Source organism: Streptopelia decaocto (genome assembly GCF_964273445.1).
Source record: "Streptopelia decaocto genome assembly, chromosome: 4".
Taxonomy (NCBI): domain Eukaryota; kingdom Metazoa; phylum Chordata; class Aves; order Columbiformes; family Columbidae; genus Streptopelia; species Streptopelia decaocto.
The window spans coordinates 46,945,567-46,966,215 of NC_138658.1; the positions used below are offsets into that span (position 1 = coordinate 46,945,567).

At 38.0% G+C, this 20,649-nt stretch overlaps 1 protein-coding gene across 2 annotated transcripts in view; it reads right to left on the reverse strand.

Moving 5' to 3' along the window:
* Positions 1–4,580: 4,580 nt before the first annotated feature.
* The window catches only part of ZDHHC2 (zDHHC palmitoyltransferase 2), a 34,183-nt gene continuing 18,114 nt past the window's right edge, over positions 4,581–20,649 (reverse strand). Inside the window, exons 6-13 of one of the 2 annotated variants that reach the window (XM_082052060.1) lie at positions 19,080–19,112; positions 16,539–16,659; positions 15,691–15,823; positions 13,162–13,288; positions 12,893–12,985; positions 11,675–11,784; positions 11,127–11,204; positions 4,581–8,145 (exon numbers count right to left, since the gene is read on the reverse strand). In XM_082052060.1, the coding sequence (XP_081908186.1) occupies positions 11,164–11,204; positions 11,675–11,784; positions 12,893–12,985; positions 13,162–13,288; positions 15,691–15,823; positions 16,539–16,659; positions 19,080–19,112 (658 nt within the window). In that variant the 3' untranslated portion in view covers positions 4,581–8,145; positions 11,127–11,163. Of the gene's footprint in view, positions 8,146–10,459; positions 10,525–11,126; positions 11,205–11,674; positions 11,785–12,892; positions 12,986–13,161; positions 13,289–15,690; positions 15,824–16,538; positions 16,660–19,079; positions 19,113–20,649 lie in introns of those variants that run through there. The other variant, XM_082052061.1, reaches the window with a different exon arrangement.

Sequence of the window (20,649 nt, forward strand, 5' to 3'; positions counted from 1 at the left end):
AGCATGGGCTGGAAGACATGACTTGTGCAGAGAGCATGTTTTGTGTAAGGTCTGCGCTTTGCCTCAGGTAGGCTTTTGCTCTTGCAATGTGTTTTGCTGAAGGAACAGAGGTGTGGTTGATTCCACTTTCAGGTAATGGGGCATGTTAACCTCTTGAAGCAAGAAGAGACAGTTTATCTGGTTTTCTTTAGTTTAAAGTTACCCTACCAAAGATAACTCCAGTAGTATTGCTTGTGATGTGGGAGCCTAAGCAATGCAGAGCACAGTGGGTCTGAGTAACGTCCTAGGAGGATGATTAGTCACAGTGGGAGAAGCTGGTTGATAACAAGTATGTTTAGCTGTACATAAATCCAGTTGAGAGGTATTTCCACTGGGTTACAAGTTGCATTTCTATTAATTACACAGCACCAATAGTGTTGTTTCACGCTGGGGGATAACCTTAAACACTGCCTTAAGTAATAGTGTGTACTTGAGAATGAAAGTTACAGGATCAAACCTGTCTTTTGAGGCATTCTTGTCACAGAAACCCACACCACAGATAGCATCATTTTTATAGTATTTTCATTTAATAGTTGCAAGTAAAATTTCATAGCTTGTAAGTATTACTGCTTAGGAAATCTTGCCTTCAACTGTGTTCCTGAGCAGTAGTACTTGTTCAGCTCTACAAAACTTTTGTGTGTGATCCTTTTGCAGTCGCTTAGAAGAACAGGTGAAGAGCTAACTAAATCAGCTGGCAAAGCTAGTGCTTTAGTCCAATGCTCTCTGACCAGGTTCTTTGATATAATCCACATGAGGAAGGCTTAATGCTTTAGTGTCAAACTTGCTTAGGTGAAGATGTTATGTGGGTTTTTGATTTAGAAAAGTGATACAGCAATATACTGAAATCACAACACAAACACAGTATAGCAATCGTATATGCAGTTGAATCACAATACGAATATTCCCTTTACTGATCTCTATAGTGTGCTCACTGTCACAGTGCTAGGTGACTCCAGTCACAGGAAAGGAACACATGGCTTGAAGCCAGATCAAGCCCATTGCTCTCTTCAAAGGTGATCTTGCTGGGTATTCAGTTTTTATACTCTGTGTTGAGCTGAGCCATATACATGTCCCCATAATGGTGTGGGTGGCTTTTCTGAGCTTTGTCAGCACATCACCCAGAGGGTGGTGGAGCACTGGAACAGGCTCCCCAGGGAGGTGTCACGGCCCCAAGCCTGACATTGTTCAAGAAGAGACTGGACAACACCCTGAGACACATGGTGTGAACTGTGGGGTTGTCCTGTGCAGGGACAGGAGTTGGACTCGATGATCCTTGTGGGTCCCTTCCAACTCAGGACATTGTGTGATCGTGTATGTGATCATCATTGCCTGTGTTCTCTGGTCCCTCCTCCATCAAAGGGGTTCTTTGACCAGTCACAGAATGAAACTGTGGCTTTGTAAGGCCAAGTATTGCTGATTTTATTTTAAATATGCTATGTATTAACAAATACACCAAAGAAAGGAAAAACCCCACAAACTTAAGCCCCTGCATCTTCACTTAGGCTTCCCAATGGTATATCTGTTTTTGTTTTGCTGATGTTTTTTGGTTGTGTTTTTTTTTACCATTTTCTCAAGTGTCATTTTTACTTGAGAGCATGTGTTTCTGTGTCTTCCATTTTAAACTCCCAATTGCTTTCTCAGCCTTGAATTAACTAGTAACTCAGCTGAACTAGCTGAGTGCACTGAAAGAAAGGAATTACTTCTGTAGTGAATCAGTTTTTAGAACTTCCCTGAAAGTTAATATTCACATGATATTAATGGATTTAGGATGGCATAGGTTCATTGCAGTTTATTAACTTAAAATAATTATTTCACAAGAAGGGAATTCTTAAATAAAATAGACTTCTCGATATTTTTATTTAACACCACAAGTCAGTGATGGCAAAGCAAGCCAAAAGCCTTGATTAGAATTGTTGGTATTTGTTTGACTACCACAAATTGTAGATTTTGAACAAAAGCTCACAAATAATAAAACTCATTTTTTACATAGCAGTGAAACACCTAGGTTGTCTCAACATACTTTCCCATTCATACCATGAAGTTCTTTTTCTGGTAGATCTAAGCTTTAGTGTACCTTGCTTGGTTTATGCAAGATAGCTTTGGTGTTTTCTTCCCTCCTGCCTGACTGGGTATGGTAGAGCAATTAGGAGGATTCTCCTGCATTATTTTAACAGTCTTGGGTTGGAAACGAAATGAATTCATTGATGCCAACTGTGAAGACCCAATTTCTGCAGAGGCTTCTCTTCCTCTTCTCTTCCTCTTCTCTTCCTCTTCTCTTCCTCTTCTCTTCCTCTTCTCTTCCTCTTCTCTTCCTCTTCTCTTCCTCTTCTCTTCCTCTTCTCTTCCTCTTCTCTTCCTCTTCTCTTCCTCTTCTCTTCCTCTTCTCTTCCTCTTCTCTTCCTCTTCTCTTCCTCTTCTCTTCCTCTTCTCTTCCTCTTCTCTTCCTCTTCTCTTCCTCTTCTCTTCCTCTTCTCTTCCTCTTCTCTTCCTCTTCTCTTCCTCTTCTCTTCCTCTTCTCTTCCTCTTCTCTTCCTCTTCTCTTCTCCTTTTTCTGCCAGCACAGATATTTTTTTCTGCCTCTGCTGAAGTGGGAGAATTGTCCTGCCAGAGTGTGTTCGTTCCTGTGCTGACGAGATCCTTGCCTCAGCTGACACTGGTGGGTAACGGCAGGGGAAGAGGGAGAGGAAGGCTTCACTTCTCTGAGCACCAGGTACAAACTGGCAACAGCTGAACTCTGAGCTGCCTTACAGGGAATATGCTTTATCTTTTATAGGGTAGCACGTCAAGAGCTATGGTTGCAGTTGGCAGCATTTTTTATTTACCCTTCATCATAGAATAGCTGAGCTTTGCAAGTTCCCTGTTTTCCTTTGTTCTCGTCCCTCTGCATGGTCTGGAGTGCATCTGTAGTATCTGTGGTAGTGTTTTGTATGAAGGCTAACTGTTGATGTGCTTATATCATCACTAAGCTACTGATTTTCTGTTGTGTCTGTTTGCACTACTGGCCAACTAGTTTAGTCTCTGATACGATAGAGAAAATAACTGGAAATAGGTTCCTGTTGTTCAGGCTGTAACAGTTCAGGCTGTTACAGTTTCTCCTTATAACTGGGGCTTCTTCTGAGGTAAATTGAGAATGATTGTGTCTTCAGAGGAAAAAAAGGAAAATGACTTCATAAAACGATGACTGTCAGAAAGTGTTGGGACTGTTCCAGTTATGCCCATCAGTTAAGCTGTGAGCAGGCAGGAGGTGGGAAAGGGGACATGGCTTACAGCACGCTCCTCCAACTGCTGCCGGCAAACTGTTGAGCCCATCTGCTTGAGAATGTTTCAGAGATCTGGGATAAAGCATGTAATTACTGCCCCAAATACTGGAAACTACACAGCCAAATTTCAGGATGACTGAGTTTCTATATTTCAGTGATGGGTGCCATTAGGAAAACTTGGGGAAATGAAGGAATTATCTATCTAGAATAAACCTTGGGAGGGAGAGAGATAGAGATCGTGATAGTATGTTTAAAATGGAAGACTCTTCAATCTGGACTTCTAAGGAAGGGGAGAGGAAAGAGAGAAAGATGATAAAAAATTTAAAAATGTAAAAACTGAAAAACTGCAAAGGGAAAGTAGGCAAGGTGTCCTTTTGGTTACGTCAGATGCCACTTGCTCAAAATTTCACCCCAGACGGCTGCCGCTTTTCCTGTCCTCTTACCAAGTTGCTGATGAAGAAGCGATAGCTGCAAGCAATGAAGTGGCAATGAAGACACCCTACCACCCACACAGCATTAGCAGCATGTTCTTTTTTTAGTCTTCTTGTTTTGAATGACAATGTTTACATATGGTTCAATACAAATATTTATGAAAGGGTTTTTAATAAAAAATGGGAAATGCTCTGAGCATATATCGGTGCTTATGTCTGAACTGGAACTCTTTACACAACTGTTCCTGCATTTTGAGAGGTCCCTGAGCAGCCTCATTCCTTTCTGCACCAGGGGTGGATCTGACGCTTTCCCAGAGGAGGCTGTTAGCAAAGTCCAAAGAGTGGCAAGTCAGGCAGATCAGAACAGGGCATGGGAGGGACTGGAGAGCCCTCATGAAGCAAAGCGGCTGTGGGTGACAACTCTGGTGAGTAACCAACTCCAAGTCCTTGCACCTCCTTGGTTCTATAAAGTAAGCAGGGTTTAAGACACCCCCCCCCCCCCCTTTTTTTTTTTTAGGACATAATTCCACCTTCAACGGTATCCAAAGGACTGCGGCTGTGTCTGCTCTGCCGCTATGAAGACAGGGAGTGTTTCACCCATGAAAAATTATTTGGTTCCCTCTTAACCGGTTTCATAGAGTAGGTGCTTTTTGAACTGCTATGGATCTAGAAATCAAACTGGGGAGGGAAAACTTAGCTGAAAAAGTCAAAGGTCCCTGGTGAAGGGGGGCATTTACAACAACTATGTTGTTAAAGAAGCCACAGTATAGATGATGGCTGTTCTGCTGTTCAGGTATGCTGTCAGTAAAACCAAAGGTGATGTGTCAATGACTATGTACATGGCTTGCTGAACATGAAGCATTTATTTATGTGAGCAATACATGAACAAGTTGCAAAGTTATACACTACATTTCCGTAGAAACAAGTTTCCCCTCCCTGCACCCAGCACACCAGTCAACAGAATCAGTTCAAATGTGGGATTAACAACAGCTCCAGCATATCATACACAAACCCAAACTTCCTTCCTGGAACCAACCATGTTGAAGTCTTGCCTGAACACCCAGATTTTCAGTAGGCAAACAGTTAAAAATAATGACTAGTGTTTCACTACCTGCCCACAGGTGTATGTAACTAAAGAGCTTTTAATCTGCAAGTTAAACTGGACAATCTTTTTTCTCTCAAATTAAAGCAATAAAGTGCATAGCAACAGCAGTGTCTAAGTGCTCAGCGGGAGGGGCTCACCACCATCTAGGTGTTCCATTTACCTAATAAAAATAGTTCTCTGTGAAGACCAGTGCAGCAACTGATACAGAATACATGCAGACCAGCTGTAGTGCAGACATGTACTGGATTTGTTCTAACCTACAAATACATGTGGAGAGCTACAATACATACAATTGTTTACGTGTATACAAAATAAATTGAACTCTGTTGTCTTTAGGGACTCAGGTCTACCTGAGAAGTCTGTAGAACTCATCCAACTTCCACCAAAGCTTGAAATGCAGTCATACTGCCAGGCAAATATCAGGGCTATTATTCTTTTAGCAAAAAAGTGGATTAATAACTGTACAGTAGTTAAAAAGCAGTCTTTAAAAAAAATACTGAAATTACACAAAAGGCTGTAGTAAAGTGCCTAGCAAGACTTATAAAGAACAGGAGAATCAGTGTGAGCAGACAAACAACATTGCATCCTTGCTCCCTTACCTCTTTCACAAATTCTCCTGTGTGCATTGTCACAGCATCGATGCTCAATGACAATATGTCAGAAAGACCATTTTCACTTAGCTATATAGAGTATTACTACAGAGCTTAAAGCCAAAAATATAATCTCATCACAAATTATACTTTGAAGCATGATTAGCTCACTCTTGTCCATTGTCTATACAGGGAGAACTGCCTCAAAATCCTTCTGAGAGTGCTCTTCAGAGAGGCACCGCTCATACCCCTCCTGAGAGCTGCTCAACCTACAGCCCTCTGGCTCAGAGCTGCTCAACACCGACCTCCCTCCCAGCCACCCTCATTTTTCTCTCTCCTTTTCCTCCCTTCAACAGCGTACGTCTCCCACACCTCCAGCAGTTTTCTGCTAGAGGGACAGCCGCTGGCTACATCAAACCTGCAGATTGTTTAGGGCTATTGTGCTTTCCAAGTGTGACTCCTGAGACACGGAGAAGCCAGGCATTTCTCAGTGCCCTTACCCTGTCCATTCTCTACACTGATCCCCAGCCTCACTGAGAGCTCTTGGAGCCCTGGACACAGTCATGTATTAGAGAGACCCCCTTTCCATTATGAGTTTTCCTGGGGAAGAAATCTGTACTTTATGTAAAAATACGGAGCAAGTTACACTGAAGGTGAATTTCAACTTTTTACTCAGTATTTTCAAATGCCGGCTCCATGACAAACTACCCTGTGACTGTGTAAAAAAACCCCAAAAAACCAAAAACCGAGACTATACAGATAGAGAACTTGGAAGTGTTAAAAAATATATTTTCCCTCTCCCCCTTATCCCTTGACAAGTTAGCCTTTACACAAATGCTAATATGAGGTAAGCTGACAGAACAACACTGAATAAATAGCTGCAAAAACTTTTGGTTGCTAGATGTCTGCAGGCATCATGTAAACTGTATGCTACCTCCATGCTAGTTTTAAAAAAAGGTGTTCTACATCAAGGGATCCATACTCTGGCACTTCTGGCAAGAAACAGATGTTTTCAGGCTGGTAACATTTTGGGAAAAAAAAAAAAAGGAGTAAAATAAATGCATTTTTCCTCATTAGAAAAAAAAAAAAAAAGCCACATTTGTGCTCCACCAGCTCTCACTGAAGTTGTATACCCAGGAAAGACAAATTTTAAAGTTACCTGCCTGTAGAAAAGTTACTGATAAGATTTTTTGCTTTCAGAAATCTGTCAGTCCTGCTGCCAGTTTTCTAGACAACTGGCATATTTATGCTGTGAACAAACCTGCTAAGTGACTGAGGTTTGACAACAGAAGTACTTTTCTGCTTCAGCTGAACTGAGCTTAATCTGAGAGGTTTTAACTTCTTTTTTTGACTAGTCTTTTTATCTAGCCACCTAGAAAAAATGACGAAGTTCCTCCTACAATTGTTCTCAGAATAACAATTTGCATTTAAATGTAAACACTGATACCATAAATGTAGTGTATACAAAAGGCACAAGACAAGTAGATTTATGTTGCTGAAACTTCCTTGACTTTGAAAGATGATAAAGCATCTTTTATTATCTGTCTGGTACACTCTGATCCTAAGAAAGCTGCTAGTTCCTACCTTAACTAAAAGGGGTTTCCTACATGCAGCAGCTTGGCTTTTTGGTATTGCAATCAAATGTTCATCGTTCTGTAAATGCAAATATCACAAGTCATAACAGTAAGTCTCCTTGACTGTACATGATATCTGTTAAATTATGCAGTAAGAAAGGCAGTGGCATAAAGAATAAGTGAAAAAAAAGAAATCCGAGACAACTATTGATTAATAAGAAACTAGGATCTTGAAAGACAGTGGCCCTCAGGAACACAGGTTGGTAAAAAGCATTTTGGATCAAAGTTAAGTGCCAACATTCATTTCCCAAAGGGGATAATGGCTCCAAATAGGACAATAAAATCCCCATTTCCTAGCAGTGTCCTGTACAGCTCCCACCAAAACCCCCAGCTGGCCAACTTCATTTAAGTATGAGCCATCTGAACGCAGGCTTTTTATCACTCCATTTACCAGTGACCCACTGTAGCTATATAGTTAACATTCAGTTAACAAAGGAGTGTTTTCCTCCCTCTGCAACTTTTCAAAATACTGATAGTACAGATCTGAGGGAAAACGGAGCTCTTGCAATAATGTTTTCCAAAAATGATCCAAAAATAGACACCTCACTTGGGTCTCCTCAACTTCAAAAATTGCTTATCAAGGGCTCAAAACAAAATACAGCCCACCAAACCACTAAATTATTTGTAATCAGCACTGGCTGTTCTCCCAATTCATAAAGCCAGTAGCACAACTATTTGATTTTAAAGTTAACTACTTATAGCAATTTGAATTAATGAGTGAATTTCCAAAACCAAGGCTAGAACATGGACTGATATGTAAGGAGGTCACATTTTTCTTGTGCTGAATATCCAAGTAAAACAAGCCATTGAATTTTTACAATAGTAAACTCAGATGCCTTTTTTTTTTTTTCCTTCATTTCCTAATACTCAGAATCATCCTTCGCCATTCAAAACCAGTAATTTTAAGCTGAAACATTCTTTATATGGTTCAGAAATAGTATGTTTAGTTTCATGGTTCAAGCAGTGACATGGAGACAGCTAATCATGTCAGTCTGTTTTCTGAGCACATCCACACAGGAGCAGCTGGCCAGCAGGGCTGATACTTGGAAGAACGCATCTTCCTTCCAACAACAGCTTTTTCTTGAACTGGAACAGAACATTAATCACAAAATACATGAACAGAATTGAAGAATACTTAAAAATTAAGTTATTGCAACAAGTCTCATCAACTCAAAGAGGAAAGTGAACAACAGCTGAATGGAAATCTGACCCTGAAGAGGAACACGGTAAGACTGTTCACAGTTTTGTTATTAATCCGCTTCAGGATGACAGTGATTAAAAACCGACTACATAGCAAGCAGGCCACCAGTTTATAAAATGAAGTGAGCTATTTTGAGGGTACTTCCAGGTACCAACATCATTAAAAAACAATTCTGTATTACATCAGTGTAAAGCACATACGCACCCTCAGTAATTAGTCCTCTGATTAACTATAAAGGATTACAGGATACAGGATATTGAAAATAACCTTAATTGGGACAGAACTTCAAATTACTAACAAACTGGCAGGGGCTGTGGGCTGTATTTTTCATGTCAAAGATCAAATTAGCTGGTTTTGTCGTTGTGATTTCAGCATTTTTATTACTCAAATACTGATAGTAAAATAATGAAGTTAAATGCAACATAGCTTAAAAAAAAGGTTAAAAAGTTTTTTATATAAGAGCTCTTATTCCAAGAACTGTATGTCAGCTATCTATGTATACGCAGAGTAATCTTAAACTAGCTTTCCTCTACATCTCTAGAAAGTCTTTTACGTGCCACATAGAAATACCTCAGACAGAGCTAAGGGTACAATCAAACTGGCACTTAACACCCACGTCAGAGAAATTATCTGTCCTTAGCTACTGCCCTTTGGACATGTGCATGCAGTCCAAGACAAAACTGGCTTCCAGGAACCTCTTTATGTGGCTTAAAGAGTTACGATGTCCACTCTTTGAAACATAACCTTGTCTGAAGCTGGGCTGTCTTTATAAAAACTGCACTTCTAAATAGATGCTCTCAAAAGGAAAAGAAACAAACAAACAGAAACACCCCACAAAAAACCCAACCCAAACAAACCCCCCCCCCCAAAAACCTTGGGGATGGGGTAATCAGACTATAAACACAAAACTGTTACTTTGCCTGACCTGACTAAGAAAAAAACAGAAACAAAAACAAAAAACAACAAACAAACAAAAAACAACTAAAAAAATAGCAAGATATTTTTATCAAGTTAAACAGCTTGAAAAAAACCCTTTCTTACACACTTGCAGCATCTTGAGAACAATCGCAGACCATGTTTGACATTCAGAATAAACTGAATGGCAAAGTTCTGATAAAATGTACACAGGGTTCAAAGAATGATTAAAGTTTAAAAGTTATTACTTAAGTAAATAAAATGTTGGGACTCCAACATTTAATCTAACAAAAATGTTAGAACTCCAACCTGACAAAACTAATTGCAATTAATGATACTTATGTAACATAATTAAAAAATTGTTTTCTTTAAAGCTTGTCTCCAGTGCTTTATTCTTGAGCAGTGACCACATGTAAAAGACATGAAACTAACTGAAATTTATTATTTTTCAGAAGCTGTTGTTTTGTTGAAACAACTGATGGATTAAACAGGGCAGCAGCACGTCATTTTACATTTTGAACTAAATCTTGGAAGTGAGAGTTTTGGTTCTATTAAGAAAAACCTACATAGAGCAGCTAAAATTGCAGACTCCAGCTGAGTTTCATTTCCTCATCTCTTAACTCTCTTCATTTGACACCCACATTTTCAACACTTTAACACTTCACACCATCATCAAGTTTGTAGATGCACCTATATCTGGAACCATCTCTGTCTTCATTCACCACTAAACACAAAGCCAGAATCTAAGGGTCAAGAATTTTCTTGTTTCTCTGATGAATCCAACCGAACTTTTGGGACCTTTTGGTAGAAGCTACAGGCTACCTGGTGCGATCTGTACACTGACCATTTTTGTTATCTGCCTTGACAGTGCAATGCCATGCCTAATGGGCCTAGTAACAATCACTGCAGTTCTCTGATGGCTTTCCAGGCCTTCCACTTCCTCCAGGAGTGACTGAGAGCAACCTGACAGCCGTGACAGCATGTCCAGGAGTCATGTCACACACAAATGAAGGACATCCCCTTGAGACACTTCTTCAGGCTGACTGAAAGGGAACTGCCAGTAGCAGAGATGGAAATGACCTTGCTGGAATGACTCGTCCAACGTCATTGGAAAAACTCTAAATTATTTGGCATGCTGAAATGCTTCGGGTTGAAGTGAAATTTTTTATCCAGCTTTACATATGAAATAGTTGATTTCCATTAAGCTTTGGTGGAGTTAGAAATCTTCAAATACAAAAGTGAATATGGTGATCGATTGGGTGCATTCCCCACAAGTCAATTAAGGTTTCCTCCTCTTATGTACATAACACAATTTACCAGCTGCTTCTCAAACACGCCTTCTGAGAAGTCTATGTTGCAAGATATAAATGCAAGAAATCAAAAAAATCTCAGCTGTTTTTAACAATAGGTGACTAAATGATCAGGAAGTCAGATGGACACCTTTTGTCTTCAGTAGCCAACACCTTGTTATTAAATAGGATGCAGCTAAGTACTCGGCACAGAGGAACAAGCTGCTAATAGTTTACAAATTAGAATAAATATTTTTTCCTTCATCATCTGATAGACCTTTACCTGCTATAGCAGACCAAACTATGGTCTTTGTGTTGTGTTTAGAACTAACTTCCATTTTCAAACTTAACTTGACAAATATTTGCTGCACAGCTTGAATAGTCACAATTTCATTATCTTTCTAAAGACAGGGAATAATAATATTTTGGAATATTTCCTAAAAGCAATGGGTATAAAGATTAAACTATTTTGCAGACACAAGACATCAAGAAATAGGAGGTTTAGTTTAAAACTTTGAAATCATGTGCTGCTAGTCATGGTAAAAACCATTAAATTGAAGAAAATAAAACATAGGAATTGCTTTAGTAATGTTCTTCTGTGCATTCTTCAAGTGGTAAGGAATCATGGAATAACATATTAAGTAGAGAGAATATTAACATACCTTTCCTTACATAATCAGGTGTTTATTTTAAGGGAAATTAGGTTTCATTTTCCATGGTTAGTGCAGGATTGCTCATACCTGTAAATAAATAAATAAATAAATATTTCCACAACAAAAGGTCACATGTTCACTTCAGCAAATTAATACAACCTTTAAATAACAATTCATCTTAATGAATCTTCTACTACTATGAATCTACTACCCAGTCTGTTCCTGTCCTGTGTCCACTACATGACTTTTCACTAGTTGTAACAAGGTGTCATCACATTCTGCTATGAGCAATTTGTCACCAAAAGAATTCTCAGGCTCAGCCTAAAAGATAATTAGCACCTACTGATGTTAGTGTTCTCAGTATCTCTCAGTCAGGTTTAACAGGGAAGGTCACAGCAGCTGGACACATGGAACATCCTACAAACATGCATTTAAAATAAGCTTCATTAATTTTGGTTCATGAATACAAACCAAGTGACATGGGTCATTTTTACACTATATCCTCCAAAACTAGTTTATTACAAAACGGATCATTGTAGCATAAATCAATTCCTTACCAACTTTGCCATTTTCAGCCTTCGCACTAGTTTCCGACCAAGATGATGTATCCGTAAGAAGGTGGCTCTGGGAATCACGCAACGGCTTTGCAGGAAACAGGTGGTTCTCACTGTAATGCCAATAAAATTGTAGTAAATTGCAGTAATTTTCATTCTCTTACCACACATTACAAACAGTTTGTCATACACGGTATTTTCCCCACCTGACCTTGCTTCATCTTTTTCACACTTTTATCATTACATTGTATTTGTCACAGATGCAAGCACAATCGAAAAAGCAACTCCCTAGCACAGAACAGGGAAACATTCTGATTTTTCCTTTGACAGCTATTATATATTAATACATGTACTTCAGTTCCAAATGCACTCTATCCATATTCTCTCCCACTACAACAAACCTGACATGATAAACAGTGGAGAGAAATCTCCAAAAGCTCTTGCCTAATATAAGCAATAACATTTAAAACGTCAATAATTACCTAGCTGAAACATAATGTATTTCCTTCATGAATAAAAGATTGTCAATAAAATTCCATTATCACTTCTTAGTCACATATCCAAGTCTACTATACTTCTCACACTCTTCATTACATACTTGTTGCAAAAAAGTTACAATATGAAACACCAGGCTATTATATTTATTTAGTTTAAGAAGCATCTGCATACTTTTCACACGTCAAAGATGTCATATCCATGAAGGATAAGAAGTAAGAAAATATATCCTGTTATCAGCAGAAACAAAATATGTGCATTTAATGTGCAGCTTTTGTGCTCTGGCTCAAGTGCTGAGGCTGGGGATTCCCTTCAGTGAAGCATCTTTCACCGGATATGAAGAAGGAGCCGCCCTCCCCCTGGCAAGGTAACCCATTCGTATCACAGGCAGGTCCACCGACCGTCTCCTACGTATGCAGAACAGAATATTGCTGATACTGAATGGTAGGCAGGTGTGGAAAATCCAGGTCCTGGGATGCCACTGAACCAAGACAAAGCACATCAGGGGAAAAAATCCCCACCATATTTCCATAAATTTAAATATAAGTCTGAGGACTAGCTGAATTACAGCTTAGCCTTTTAAAATTTGACTTTTATTTCTTAATAGGAGACTCTTCATTTGCCTACCACTTTTAAGTATCTTATATATGGTACCATTTATATGTGCACTGGAAAAAAACCCCCAGAATATCAACTATTTGAAATAAGAAACAAAAAGCAGATTACTTTTTCGATGTTGAATTAAGACCACCAGGTGTGGAAGCTTGCTCAGGATCCTGATTAACAAGGCAAGTTGGGAAGGAGCAACCATCCCCTAGACTGAAAAATCCAGAATTAGTGTCACACATAGAAAAAAAATGCTTCCAGGAACTGTTTGGTATTTTTTCTAAAGTGAATACTACCATATCTTATTTCAATAAGCTAAGTCCCTCAAACCCTGTGCATCCTGATTAATCAACAGTTTCAACAAATGAAGCATTAAAAGATGAGCATACCTTGAAAACACTGGCAGCAACCAGTATTTCTTCTCATCACCAAACACCTGCCTTAGGTTTTTGCTGAAACCCAGGCTAAAGCCGTTCTTGTCTGTTCTATGACGAAATATGGGAGCTCTGAATACCTCTTAAAAGGAAAAAATTAATCAGATTTCTTCACAAGATAGCACATTTAAGTTTCATGTTGGTACTTAGGCAATTACACAGGTGATGCCACCACATGAGAGGAACAACTGTGCTGCTCAAGTGGCTGAGGAAAGCTACTCCACTCCTGAAAGCCAAGGGCAGGGCTGGGCAGCCACTGTGTGTGCAGAGCAAGTCCGATGGCTGAGGAAGGATGAAGTCCCTTCCACCCTCCTCCCTTATCAAGGCAAGGAAGAGTGAGCAACTCACTTTTTAAGAAGGTCTTACATGTTATAAGAAGATTTTAGCGTGTGACCATACCACAGGGAGTGTTCAAGAAAGAAAAAAAACTTAAGGGTTTGCTAAAGTAAGAGTAATGAAAAGAAGAAAAGCTTAACCTGCTTCAGTATTAAGACTAGCTTTTCACACGTGGGGGTATGAAAATATTCTGGTTTTACAGCTGCATAAAGAAATCACTTTACCCATAGATCCATATTATTCCCCATGTACATTCAACCTAAATTTCTGGAGAAGAGAGCTAAATACAGCTTCAAGTGTTGCAAAGTGCCTGAAGCACAAAACTCATTCACTTTCCACCAAGTGACTGATAGCCATTTAATTCCCTTAATTGGCTACACATAGCAGGCAAACTATGCACTGACAGTACAGCTCACACAAATCATGGCAGAACTGTGCAGAGATTGTCCTTCTGCAGTAAATCCTCAGCTATGAAATGCTGGAAATCACCTTTGACAGGTAGTGTGCATTAGTTACGAGGTGTTTTAAAGAAGAGGGAAGGGAAAATAGCGATACTCTTACAGAGGTCCATGTTAGACTAGGAAATCAGCTCCCAGGATGATTTAAGCACAGTCATACTTAAAGCTGTCAGCAGCATGTTCAGGGTTTCACATATTGAGGAATTTTGCAAAGTAAAATGGGAAGACGAGACAAACAGATCTTTTTGAGCAGCTAAGTGTACAGAAAACATGGTATATTACCAGCATGGAATAAATTTAGTTTTAAAAACATGAAATGTTGAATTAGAACTATAAGGCATTATAGTTACCTTTGAACAATATTTTTTGCACTAAAATTATAAGAGCAGTTTATAAACTGAATACTTAATTACTTCCATTTATTTAAGCATCATTAATGAAACTTCTCTGCACTTACAACTGGAGTTAACAGATTTCTTCCAACACCAATTTCTAAGGAGATGATTTTTCAGAATACTGAAGAAACCCACAAACCCTAGAGAAATCTTGAAGTGAACCAGCTTTCTTCCAAGTTAATCATCTACATATTAGTAAATCCCAAGAGAATGGGAAAAAAGCAGATCAGTTCATTGGCTTAGTCTAATTCAGCTTATATCAACAGAAAAGCATCTAAAGTACTTTAATGAATATACCACAAATCGGTATTACTCCAGCCTGGGATATAGTATAGAACAGGCACTCAAATCTTCTGCATCTACTTCTACTCATTGTTTTTTAAGATTTGTAACCAGACAAACATGCATCCAGGTGGTGGGAAATCCTGGCTTAACACTGATATTTGATGCAGTTATATATACACTCCCATAGCAGAGGTACAAGCCACCTTCTTTGGGGTTTTTAAAGTTAACTCATAACACATTCTCCTTTCTATTCATCTTTGATTATGCAGTAGACAGGACTCACAACTGTGAAACTGCCCTTCAGATCTCTGTTCAGTTACTACTAAATATAGAAGGGCTGCCTTAAAATCGGTTCTTCTGTATCAGATCATTTTGTGACGTTGGCTCTTGTGCTCAGTCACGTTGATCAAAAATAACAAATGCAAGGCCACCATCAGCCTACCTTATAGATCTTTGTTTTTTTTCTCTCCTTGCCACCAATACAGGCAAAGTTTTGGAATTAATAACTGCCTTTCAGAGCTTTTAAACAAAATTATAGCCAAACTGAACAGAGGAACACGGGTTCTGCAGGGGGCAAGGGTGGGAATGAAGCGCTGGAGCCATTGCCCTGACTGAGACACCACAGCACAGGACTCTGACCTGCGGAACGCCAAACAAGAAGCACTTGTGCAAGCATCCATTAGTGTGTCCAATATTTATCACAAAGTGATCTCAATTTATGTTTCTACATTTATTCTATTTCTGTTAACAAGCTGTGGACGGAGGAAGTGAGATGAAGAGGATAAGTTCATTAATAGATTGGTCCTTTTGGGCATGAGAAAAAGTGTCAGAAATTCTGGGGAGCAGTAGAACTGGGGAGTCAGTACTGGACACCACCAGACCTGGGAACTTCCAAACAGCATCCAGGAACCTGCAGAGGATCGCCCACTGTTTCCATTAACCTCATACATACAATATATATCTATTGTTTATTTCTTGCTGTCAAACACAGAAGCATTAAATACACTTACCTAATGTAGACTTATTCTTGCTGACAAGCCAACAGTGATATCCAAAGAGAGAAGACAGACTGACAGAAAACATAGCTGCAGCAAAGAATAAAAACATGATGTGGAACTTGGCTTGAGTATCAGGAAGGCCATTCTAAGAAAAAAAAAAAAATCATGCCGTTAGAATTGGGGAAATAGCTGTTTAATTTGATTATTAATAATCCTCTATTCAGCCAAATCGAATTCAGTGCAGACACAAACATACCACGCAACAAGGGTCTGAATAAATGAATTATACACCTTCTATATACAGACGACCATGCAAATACGTTGTTGACAGCATCTAAGTTAAACAAATGGACTCTTTCTGAGAAAGTATAAATACAGACAACAAGAACCTGCAATTTGGATCTGAACTTTGAACTGTCTTTCAGAGAAGAATAATCTTTACAAAAATTATCTAGTTTAATAAGCCTTTTCCGAACAATCATATAATAGCATAAATAATGTACAGCTAAGAAGGTAATATCCTAAGTTGTGAATGCAGATAATTATAATTAAAATACTGGAAAATTTCTCTGAAGCTTTTTCATAGCATAACATTAAAGGAATTTAACAAAACTTATGTATAATTTAAATTTCCTTGTAAAATATTTTCTAAGTAATTGCATCCTTGTACTACACAGCCTCAAAATAACGTGAATAAGTGAAATTTCATAATCTGTGATGAAGGAAAAAAATAGAGGGCTATGATTATTAGATGAGCTTTTGTACCCCATATTAGGAGATACTAGACTACTATGTAAAGCCTCAAATCAGACTTCTTGCACAGCAGTAAATTCATAAGCTTAGAGACAGTATGTACTTACCGTCCAAAACTTGATAAAATACTGTAAATCCGTTGCAGCAATGAAAAGGCAATACAGTAGAGAGTAAGCCAAGAAGAGAAGAAAAAATTTGTAATTGGAGAATCCTACACAGTTGTTCACCCTGACAAAAAAAAAAAAAAAGTAAAAATAAAAATATAATGTGAAGATTTGCTTTCATCCAATTTAAAATTAAACATATTTACTCTAAAAAAGTTAATATCAGCATGTAAACAAGTTTTGCTTCCTATCTGTGAATGTCTCAAGCTACTCAAATGTATTTAGTTTCAACTCCCAAATCAGTGTAGAAATTCCAACTTTAGCATCTGGAAGTGCAGGACAAGTTATTGCAACAATTCTCTTCTTTAGAGAGACAGTGATGGTAATCAGAATAGGGTAAATCTTAAAATTCCAAATAAACTTTCACTGTATACTTCTGTTATCCATCCTCAGGGTGGATAGTTTTGTTTGTGTGTTGTTTTTACAAAATATGCCACCTTGGCTAAACATTAAGATTAGCATTGCCACTTAAACATGTAGCAGTAGCTAAGCATTGATATTAACTACAATTAAGATGGACTCACAGGAGATTGTTCTAATTAACAAAAATCCCAGAAGATATGTTTCTAAGATCATCATGATTCTAATTACAAAGTGAATTTACAATTCTCCACAGTGAAGTGTCTTCTTCATTCAATATGTCAAAGTTAGCTATTTCATTATAAACTGCAAGGTTTCTATGAACACCCTACTTTATGTTCATAGTATTTCTTTTATGACAGTTTTTAATTTATGACACTATTTTGTTAGAAAAGAAATATAAAGTGAAATGTTATTCATCAGAGAGGAAATTTCTTGAATCAAGGACAGATTTCCTTCTCATTGTTCTTTTGCACTACTGCATGCCATACACACATTAAAACAAAGTTTCATAAATTATCCTGCTCCCCTCAGTTTTGACAAAGCCTCAGACTGAGGGGTTCTAACTAGAAGAGACTAGTTCATCAAAAGATTAAAAGAGAAAGTAAACACCAACATTTTGTAATTGTACAAGTTAAACACGTAATATCAAATCATATCACCCAAGAATGGTGGTTGGGTTTGAAGTCTAATGTTTTGAGGAAAAGTAAAACTGGCAACAACGTACCAACAACTGGCTAAATAATGGTGTGCTATTGCAGTCAAACATTCATACAGAAGAACATCCCAGGTTAACAATGTGGTTACAGATAACATTTAAAACAAAGGTGATGCAACTCAGCTAACAAAAAGCATTACAGAATAAAGGAGAATCTAAATGATTTTGATAACCCAAAAGACAGAGAAGAGATGTTTCAAACAATTCCTAAGGTCTTTCTAATGCACCTTGTTAGTATTAGCGTTGCTGTATTTTGAGTGATGCGTCAAGCCATAACATTCCTGCCTGCAGCTCTACCAACAGTGTGAGTAGCAGGAGCACTAACACAGAAATTACTAATGCTTTTATTTCCACATCACTTAAACCTTTTAGAGTAGTTACCGGGCAATTAACATTAAATATTTTCATTTATCAGAGCACTTCCATTATTGCAGGAGTGATAGCCAAAATAAAACCTCCCAAAAAGCAGAAGACAGCTGACCTGGGGCTAGGACATGACTACCATCTTACTACCTCTGCCTTCCAAATGCTCTTACTTTTCCCAGGGTATTTTTACCTGTCTTCTCTCCAGAAATCTTTCTCCTTGCAAAACATTAAAATAGCAATTCCCTTTACTGTTTGCCTGCTCTCCCTAAGTATCACATGGGTTCTTTCTCCATTCTTTGCCACCTAACTTGCTTCCACCAAGATGAAAGGAAAAGCAGGACCTTACTAAACAATTATCTTCAATCACTTCTGTGAGGTACATGCCAAACTGATATATTATTAATTAATTAATTACACAAATTAATTACATGTCCTGCCTACCCATTGGTTTCAACGGCTGCTGAGAAAAGACAGGAAAACAAAACCGCTATGCAGGCTCACAAAGCAGCAAAAGGAGGAAGGGTGGGAGGGAGAGGGAGAGAAAAAATGAAAGAAAAAATGGAACAAAACAAAGAACTCATAAAAGAGCTAACTTGCTGTTTCCAGCAAGCCCACTCAAGCTGTCCTGGGAGCTCCACTAAGGGGAACAAGGCGCAGTCCTTCCCCTTTGTTTTTTAACCTAGGGTAATATTTCATCATTCAGTGCAACTAAGCCACAATAATACTCAAAGTCCATAAAGAAAATATACAGTTCTTAAAAGTAGTTTTCTTATTGACCAGAAGTCTACTTCATCCTAACTGTTAAAATACGGAGTTATCTAACTCAAAAGGTCTAAGAAAACTCATGTATGAACTTCTTCCCATATCTCACAACTAGGAAAAGAGGACATACAGTAAGTAACTCCAACTGTCCTCCAAGACTAGTAACTTCATATAAGCATCTAGCTCTAGAATAGTGAAGCACCACCTTCATAGCAGGCTCCTCAGGAGTTTATTTTACCAAATCAGAAGAAAGAAAAGAAAGCAGATAGTACACTCACCATGGGCAATGATGATCCATTTTCAAAATGCATCTTACAAAAACAGAATTCCAAGCATTACAAAAGGCAAAAGAAAAAAAAAGTCAGAAGCAGAGTTACATGTCAGATTTAAATCACTCGCATACAGATTAAGAATTGCCCATATGTACTATTGGTTACCTAATCTATTTATTAAAGATGCCTATTTAAATTCACATAAGACAATTTACCTACAAGTAAACTGCAGACAACCCAATCCCAAAACAACTGTTCTTTCAGGAACTTAGTGATGTAATAAAATGCTACCTACAACTTCAGTTTTAGGATTTGGTCCTCAATCTGAACAGGTTTTTCAACTATTGCTTATTCTCTGATAGAGACTTAGAAACTGAGCTAATTCAATTATTATATACTTAATAAGGCAACTAAATATATTTCAAAGTATATACACATGAGGTTTTTAAGAACTTACCTTGTGTGAAAAAATCCTAAACATTTTTTGCAATAAATTGCTCTTCATTAATGAAACATTCAAAAGAAAATCAGTTATAATTGAAGCCAGTGAATTTTGAGAAGATGATGATTAAGTATTCTGCAAAATACATTAGCTAAGGGCATTCTTCAAATTTCACTCATATTTCATAGGATATCACAGGTCACCCTTTTTATCTACCCTGCTCAGACATGAGACCATTCCCATCTTACATGGCAACTATTTTCCCATACAACACAACCAAGATCCTCTTTCTGCCTCAACTCAGTTACTCTTTCAGTGCCTCTGCTGTTTTGCTGAACAAAATGGAAAGTCTTCTCTCCCTCACAACCATGTTGGAAAGTTTGATGCATTATCAGCTGAAGAGTATCTGGAACAGCCTTAAAGCTAAGAATAAATCAATGTTTGAGGAAGCATCTTCTCTTAAAGTTCGAAATGTAAGCCACTGGGGGCAAGAGTGGAGGAACACACAGACATCCAAGCTAACTGGAGAAAGGTCAGAGAGAGGAATGGCTCAAGGAAAGATTAAATTAGAAAGCAATTAGACTTCTAGGGAATATGGAGGTGAACTTCCTTTTGTGTTAGACAAACAAAATCTTATTTTATAGCTTCAGTTAGAAATGGGGGATGCTTGGTTGTTTCTTTCTTTAAACACAAATAACCTGCAGGTTATCCAGTGAAAAACAGGATATTAAGTTTATTACCTCAGATGAGAGGCAAGTGACATCACAATTAGCTTAAGACGGGTAGTGACCTTTTTCAGATTCTAACAAAAGCAGCAATTTTTTGTTCATCAACTACTTTTAGTTACATTCTTATGGAAAGTTCATTAATAATAATAATTCTAACCATTATGTATAGGATGTGTTAAGACCACATAATCCATGTTGGCATCAAGAAAGCCATCAAATGAATTAGAGTAAGTTACAGACTTCCTTTCAACCTCGTATTTTATGATTCTTTAGAAATACATAAACAAAACCAAACTAAACCTAAAAAAAAATCTAAGGGGAAAAAACCTATCTGCCAAAATATTAAATCTGAAAAAAACTAAGCATCAAAAAAATAAATGCTTTTGTAATAAGAAAAAAACCCCCA